Raw genomic sequence first — 8,395 nt, forward strand, 5'->3', positions numbered from 1 at the left:
CCTTAAGAGCTGCTTGAAATGGTTTTCTGAAACCAAACCGACTGATGAGGCCGTGGAATTTCCTTTTATTACCTGATAATATTGATTTGATTAAAGGTCTCAGAGAGAACTTCCTGTTCCTGTTAGTGGGAGGCTGAAGAGCAGGAAGATCATAGCTGCTTTCAAGAGGAACAAAAAACCATCTGTGTGCATGCAAAGGTCAGATAAAACCAAGAGCCTTGTACTATTGATCATGGGAAATTTCTTAGGTACCAGAAATGGTTGCTGAGCACTTTAACACAAGTTGTGTATCATTTTCCTATAACGGGTGGTACAGAAACACAAAATGGTGTTTATTAGTTAGTACACTGCCTTAGTCTTTACTATCTTGTTCTCTAAGGCTAGAGGGAGACAGAGGAGCTTGGGCAACCAGTGGGTATAATCCACGGCATCACGAGGAAAGGATATCCAAGAAACCATAACAGAGTCTTCTCAGGAAGTCACAGGAAAGCACCATTACTGACAAAATACTCAGGCGATGAAGTGCTGAGAGTCCACTCCTTTTGAATCCTGGAGATAATGAGCTGATGCAACTCAGATGCGCTGCAGTGTGGACACACCTAACCAAGGCGATGGTCTCTGGCGCCCTCTGGTGGGTAAACAGTAAAGCAGCAGGAGAAAAAGAACCCACAAAAAAGAACCAAAAAACCCTGGTACCCAATACGGGGAAGGTCTGGCTGTGAACCGCTGTGATTAATGACCCAGCTGAAAGATTCCAGGGACGATGGAGATATGATGAGCTTATTTGGGAGGTGGACAATGTGGAGCCCTTTCCAAGAAGAAACTTTGTAAGAAGTAAATTGTAAATATTGATTTGTGAAATGAACTGTTAGTCTCACTTTTTGAGATTACTGGTGTCATCTTGTTGAGCGCAAAGCAATAAAGTCAAGCACAAGGAGGAGGGGGGACTCAAAAACAGCTTTAGCCACTTAGCGATGCTTGTTCACTTCCATCAGACTGCAGCTTAGTTTCAATAAAAGGTTAAAAAAAGATGATCTGTGACATTGATCCAGATTGAAGCTCAGTTGACAAGAAGATAATCTGAATATCAAATAAACTGTTTTCCTTTGACGTCTGAATAAAAAAGCTGGGTTTAAATGATGCTTTTGGTGGCTACAAATGGGTAATAAGGTTGTTATAGGTGTGAGAGAGACTGAAGTCAGAAACATTTCTACAGCATTTAGTTACTTTTACTTTAATTTCTTTAGTTTTGTATTGAAAACCTGTTATAAAAATAGCCATAAATCACTGTATGATTATTGAGTTATCAATCTATCTGAAGAAGTTGTCTATCAGTAACTAAGAGAAATAAGATTTTTTTTTCTGAGTCTAAATGTTGTCAAGAACAATATTCACTGTTTAACCTAAAATCTATTTTCTGCTGCTTCCATAGAGGCTTAAGGTCACTGTTGTAGAAAAGGATCTTGACTAGTTATGTATTGTTTCCAATCCCAGCCCAGCTCTTTGGGACAGAAACACAAAATGGTTCAATCAGGCAGAACCTATTCTGTATGAGGAGAGGAAGGGGAATCAAAGTGCATAAAACTATTTTCTTCTGAGAGTTTGTGAATATCAGATGTAGTTTAATGCTTCAGATCGAAATTTTTATGAGACTTTCTGAACTTCCCACATAATTAGTGAAAGAACAAATCTAAACACAAATGGAAAAAAACTAGTTTCAGAAAGTGTAGTGGTTAAACAAAATGTCACGCTTTTTTTTCTCTCTCTCTTTGGAATATCCATGCTGTTCTCTCAGAATACAGATTATTGTCAATGAAAGATGAAATACGTCCATCTGATTTTTTTTACAAGCAGATTTTTAATGCACAACTTGGAAATTATGGACTAGTAAGAACTGCTTTGTGATGTTTCAGTAATAGCTATGATGACAGTGAAAGGTGTTCTGCAGCTCAAGCACATGTTTGGATATATTTGATACAATATTTCTGTTTATAAAGAATTGCATTAGAGCGAACAGATTAAAATCATAATAACATAATAATCAGAAAAATGATGTCCCACTTTGTTCCTTTTATTTCTGTTTATACAGAAACCGTCACTAGATGGCAGCACACGTCTATGTAAATCCTTTAAAGTTTCTCTGCTGTTTTACTGAGGAAACCAATCAGTGAACATTTAGTTTGTTCCTCCTCTAAACTCATCTATGATGATGAGAAAGTAAAACTGATGCAGCTCTTTTCCTGCGATGCCTATTCATTACTTCTCACATCCCCATTTAAAGCTGCAGAGGTTTCAACATGGAGGTGGTCTCTAATCGCTTTGATTACTGTTTCCATTAAATTAATTCAAGTTAATTGATTACATGGTAAGTGGCAGATTCTTTTCCTTTGTCTCCCTCATTTCAACAAATAAGAGTCAGAGGCCGGCGGCTCCCAGCAGCTGGGTCCGTTTCTACCGAAACCAAGCGAGGACAGCGCCTGCAGCACTTAGTGTCCTTTAATTGCCATTTACATAGCAGGATAATCATTATTTTTTATGTCTCTGTTGGGAACTGGAGTTTTGGTTTTCTCTGTGGGATTTCTCTGTTTGCCTGCTGCTTCCACCTTCCTCCACCAGATGGTGACAAGAGGCTGTACACCTTGGAGGGCGTGGCCCCTGACTCTGTCGGTGCATCTGTGATTCATCACTCATCATGCAGGAGTATATGAGAAGCAGACTGCCAGCACTTCAGCACCTGAGTGTTTGCCAGTAATGGTACTCTGAGCCCCTTAGAGAAAGCTCTCTGTGTTTTCCCTAGAAATACTTCTAGTAATCGACTCTTGTTGCCTCTCTCTCTCTCAGGTGTTTCCTCGTGACGCCTTGGAAGTTTCCTTGTGAAGCCCTAGTCCTGGCATTTTGGATTTTGTCCCCCGTGACGCTGTGGATCGTTACCCACCTGAGTCCCTTCTTTACCGCTGCAGATTAACCATAAACCGTTCCTGGATTTCCCAGCTGCCAGTCGCCTCGCTCCTGTTTTTCAACATGCCTGAACTTACCTGTCCACCCTCAACTGCAGCTGCCACATCATCAACCCAGAACTCTAGAGATATCTCTCTGGAACCTGGATCATCTCAAAGACACCCACAAAGAAACCAAAACCACGAAAAAGCAGTACCTGAGTGAAGTTGCCCCCCCACCTTCTTTCAAATGAGAGCAAAATTGGTGTTAAACATTTGTACTGGTTTGTGCAGCAAAATTTTTTGTTTGTGCTGCTTTGGCTTTGAAGATATTAATGAAAGGTTAAAGGTCAACCAGCGCCCCCACACAAACACACTTTTATAAAATCAAACAAAATAGGTGTCAATCACCTCAGCTACGTTTGTGCAGCAAAAATTTTGTGTTTCTATTTGTCTTAATATCTTTAGAGCTAAAGAAATTAAGAAAAATGTTCTCTAGGGGTCATCAGAGGTCAACCAGCCCCCCCACCTTCTTCAAATCAGATGAAATGGGTGTAAATTAACTTGGCTCCATTTGTGCTAGTTTGTGCAGAAAAAAGTTTAATTTGTGTTGCTATGATTTTAAAAATGTAAAGAAAAATGTTCTCAAGGGGTCATCGGAGGTCAACCACTCCTGTGGCCCTGTTCACATTTGCAAAAATAAATAAACTTGGTGTCAATCAACTGTGCTACGTCTGTGCAGCAAAAATTTGGTTTCTGCAGCTTTGGCTTTGAAGATATTAATTACAGTTTAAACTTTTTGATGTGAAGACTGTTGGTTTTGCTTTGAACATATGACTGAAAACTTAAAGCAAAGAAGCTTCACTTATTCCGTTATGACCAACTTATGATAACAATTGTTTACAAATGACTTTTATTTACCTTGATTATCTGGCTTTACAATTCATAGCACAGAATATTCAACATTTACAATAAAAGATTAATTTGTTTAAAGAACACTACATTCTGTCATGTTCCGTGTTTTTCTTTGTGTTTATTTCGAGTTTTCTGTGTTTCTACGTCTCCGTGTTGTCCTGTCTCCCTTTGATTATTTCCCGGGTGTGTCTCGTCCCCTGATTACCTCATGTGTATTTAGTGTCAACTGTGTGTCTGTGTCTTTGTCGGGTCCTCGTTGATTGTCGCATCAACTCAGTCTGCCTGTTCTGTTTGCCACGCATAGTATTCTGTTGCTACCGGTGTGAGCCCTGGTTTCTGCTCAGCCGTGCCGCCAGATTCTTGTGGATGTTTGGAGCATAATTTATTATTAAAACATCATTACTCATATCATTCTGGGTCTGCTCCGTCCTGCCTCATAACCTCACCACACCACTATATGACACATTCAACCTTTATTTTTGTGTCACCAGGCGCTCAAAGTTCCCCTTCTGGTGCATGAAATGTTATTTTGGTGTTATAGATGTTGAAAGACCTTTATCAACCCGTTCTAGATTGATGAAAACATTCTTGGCAAATGCTTTCGCTTTTGTCCGTCTTGCGCCGGTCCAAGAATTTCACCTCTAGCAGCGCGATGCTTTGAACACTCAAATTTTTTCAAAGTAAACGCTTCGAGTCCCGGCAAGACACTCAGCTAAGAGCATAAAGGGGGGCGCCGAGAGGCAGGGGTGGGACAAACGTTGGCTCACCTCGTGGCAGACCATCAACTAGATCTCAAGATCCAACTATGAGCTTTTTAACTGCAGCAACTTTAAGATACGCTATTGGAGCTGGAATTACCGCGGCTGCTGGCAACAGACTTGCCCTCCAATGGATCCTCGTTAAAGGATTTAAAGTGTACGCATTCCAATTACAGGGCCTCGAGTGAGTCCTGTATTGTTATTTTTCGTCACTACCTCCCCGAGTCGAGAGTGGGTAATTTGCACACCTGCCTCCATATGGAGCAAATATTAATAAATATCCTGCAAATGTGCCCTGAAAACAGTCTAACGTACTAGATCTTAGCCTTGCAAAGCTCCAGGCCTGGTTCTTTGCATTAAAATACACAGAGAACCAGGCCTGGAGCGCCACATGGAGCAAATATTAAATAAATAAGCCCGAAATCAAGCACTGAAAGCGGCTTGGAGCAAAATGGACTACATCAACCAGTACATACACCCTGGAAGGTCGTGCCCTTGGTAGGGCGAGGAAGGAGGACTGAAGGGGGCCGGGGGCTTCCATGGCCGCAGGGGTGGGGCCCTGGCCGGCCATGAAGGCCCGTCTGTACCCTGCTCTGCCCTGGTGGGTGACAGATGGACCTTAGGCTGGGAACCGTCACCCAGGTGACGGTTCCCAGCCTAAGGTTCTGGTAGTTTTGGTTGTTTGAAACTGGAACCAAGTCAAAATGTTGAGTTTCATGAGAGCTGAGCTATAAGAAGAGTGATTTAGGAAAACTAATCAGAGGACATGAAATAGCTTGTGGCAACTTATTGCAGCAAAACATTTATAGTTAACAGCTTTCATAGAAAGAAGCAAGAATGATTGAAATTGATCCGTGAGGCTCTTTGTTTCACTCTCCTTCCCGCCCCCGTTTTATCATACTGGCGTGACCTATTAGTGCTGGCATCATGAAAAAGTGTGAAGCACAGAGGAGTCGCTCCCCATCAGGGTATAAATACAGAGAACCAGCAGTAGCAGTTACCTGATCCTGTTTCTGTCATCTGAGCTGGACACCAAGACAACATGACATCTGGCACCATAAAGGTAAGAAAATACACATGTTCGTTTTACATTCTAGTTTAATGGAACATTTAGTGATTATTTGCAGAGTACTAAAATGGTTGAACACATTTTCTTGAAATACTCAAGTTTTAAATTGTTTGAAGAAAATTGACTGAACCTTAGAATTTCTTCAAATATTTCACTGAGCTTTCAGATGCAAATATTTTATCTAACCATTTTATGGTATAGCTATTCTTTATTCATATATGGGTGAACAAGGGGCCTTTTTAAAATTTTTAATAATTTTGTAGAAGCTGGCAGGGTGATGATTGCAGCTCTCCTTTTGACTTGTCTGTATCCCACAGGGTCTGAGGGGGTTCACGTTGACCAACCTGCTCACCCTTTTGTTACTTGCATCTTTCATCTCACATTCATGGAGCGTGCCAAAAGTAACTGTGTCTTTTGGTTTTGTTTGTTTGTTTGTTTGTTTTACTGTAATGAACAAAAGTGTTGATTTGCAAAATTAAAAACTGGATAAAGCTTTCTTTGTTTTGTCTTCAGGGCTCATTTCAACGACGAAACTGGACACCGCAGGCGATGTTGTACTTAAAAGGAACACGTATGTATTTGGTCTTTTAATGATTGACATTCAAGGTTATATATTATTTTAAAAGTATATCATTGTACTCATTTATTCATATCATTGAAACCTTTTCACATTTTGTCATATTTCTGGTCTTTAACAAGTCATTTGAAAAGTGTGTAATGTTATCAGGCTAATAAATAATGGGAAAATATTTTTAAAGATGTCTGTATTTGCCATAACAAGCAGTGAGAGGAAGTGAGCTCAAGCTCTTATCTGTGATGAGGACACTGATGTCCTACCAGAGCGTTCTGTCTGAAAATGAGGGTTCATTAGATATTAACCAACAGGAATCAACATCCAGTAAATAGAAAATATTGATTAAAGATTGAAAAAAATTTCCAAAATTTCAAGAAAAAATAAAAATTATGTCCATGTTAACCAACTAGTACAGTAGTTTGAGAGTCATAAAATTATTAAAATGCCAACTCAAATTATTTAGACAACCGTATAGAAATACATGTGTGATTAAGTTCATTCTTAAGACATGGTTATGTTACTGTCAGGTGGGCTGCACTGACTGGGCGAGGTTCAAAGCACAGACTGGACAGGCGCACATAATAATCAGAAAAATCATTCAGTGTGAAAAAGGAAAAGAGTTGCCAATAGAAACAACAGGAGTGAAACCTTCCCAGTATTGTGTTTCTATTATAACTGCTGCAACCATTTGACTGTTATGGTAACCACTGATCTCTCTCTAGGCTCTATGGTTAAATACTTGCTTGTTTATTGTTCTGTCTTAGCTTTGATTCATCATTCTTTGTAAGTTTAGAATGAAACTTGACTAGGAAACTTTTTGTCTCTTTCTCTTCTTTAGTCTTAAGCCTCCATGTTTTCATAACTATCTGCCTTCACTGAATCTATCTATCAATTTATCAATCACTCTGTTTTATTTATACCATCAGGTAGATTTGGTTACAGTGGGGTGAGTCAGTCTTCTTGCCAGAAAGAAAACTTTACATGAACACAACAATAAAAAATTAAATACAATTAAAAACCCTCAAATATAGCATCCTCTTTAGAACAATTAGGTCATGCAACACTCTGGGTATGTGCTTGATGACGTAATGACATTGTAACATAACATGTAGCTCAAAAACTTCGATTTTGCATAATACCTTCTTTATACATGCATTTAATGATTATCCTGAGTTCCTGTCTGCATTTTGGTCCAACTCCAACACCACCATTTATAAGTTTTCCAATATTTGTGTTGATCTATCACATAAAACCCTAATGAACTAAACTGAAGCCTGTGGTTATCATGTGACGAAATGTGAAAATGTTCAAGGAATGAAAAGATTTATGAGCCACTTTATGCCATAATATTCAAGCTCAAATATTTTAATGAATAGTTTGTTTTTACTAACACAGCTGGAAAATGTGTTCAGAATGGCCATATTTGATCCAAACTGTTGTGCCTACATTTAAAGGGGGAAAAAATTTTATTTCTAAGGAAGTGAAACTGACTTTTAATACTTTTTGTCAGAGGGCCGTAGGTTCATCTCTGAGGACCGAAAGGAAGGAGATGTCTATGACACGCTACACTTAGGTACAACAATGTTTATTTGGTTCACAGTTGAGCTAAATTAATGTTCATTCTGAGTAAGTTTTGTTTATAGTTTGAAAACAGTCAGAGTTCCCACGCTCCGCAACAGACCTGAAATCAGAACTCAGCTGTTTGGAATACTTCTGATGTGTGTGTGCTTTTTGTTTTTTGTTTCTTTCAGAGACCCGCAGTCAAAACACAGAGAAGCTGAGTGTTGGCCAGGCAGCCACAGTGCTTCTCAAGATCCTGCAGCAAGCCAGAGAGGGAGGTGACCACTCAGTCTGACCGCTTGTTTTCTGGTGTTGTTCCAAAAGTTATTTGCTGTCCTGTTCTCCAGAACTGCCTGAGGTTTTTTCATGGTGTTATGCTTAAAGTTCTATGATATGATGTTTGTCTCTTTTTTCTCTTCTAGCCGATGAAGCTCCAGATGAGGTGTATTTCCCAGTGTGGAAGAGAGAATACTTCTGACATCAACAATAATCATCATATTTCAGAATTTTTGTATTTGTGTTTGGTGCAACACTGTCAAAAAGCTGCATTGTAAATATTAATTATCTCACTGTGTTTAAAATG

The 8,395-nt window shown here is 39.4% G+C and overlaps 1 protein-coding gene across 1 annotated transcript; it reads left to right on the forward strand.

Moving 5' to 3' along the window:
- The first annotated feature begins 5,126 nt into the window (after window positions 1-5,126).
- On the forward strand, window positions 5,127-8,372 carry spx (spexin hormone). Its single transcript, XM_044108651.1, has 6 exons — window positions 5,127-5,672; window positions 5,996-6,079; window positions 6,192-6,249; window positions 7,763-7,825; window positions 8,004-8,090; window positions 8,235-8,372. The coding sequence occupies exons 1-6, from the start codon at window positions 5,652-5,654 to the stop codon at window positions 8,288-8,290; spliced, it is 369 nt and encodes a 122-aa protein (XP_043964586.1). The 5' UTR covers window positions 5,127-5,651; the 3' UTR covers window positions 8,291-8,372.
- The last annotated feature ends 23 nt before the right edge of the window (window positions 8,373-8,395 follow it).

Source organism: Gambusia affinis, linkage group LG23, assembly GCF_019740435.1.
Source record: "Gambusia affinis linkage group LG23, SWU_Gaff_1.0, whole genome shotgun sequence".
Classification (NCBI taxonomy): Eukaryota; Metazoa; Chordata; class Actinopteri; order Cyprinodontiformes; family Poeciliidae; genus Gambusia; species Gambusia affinis.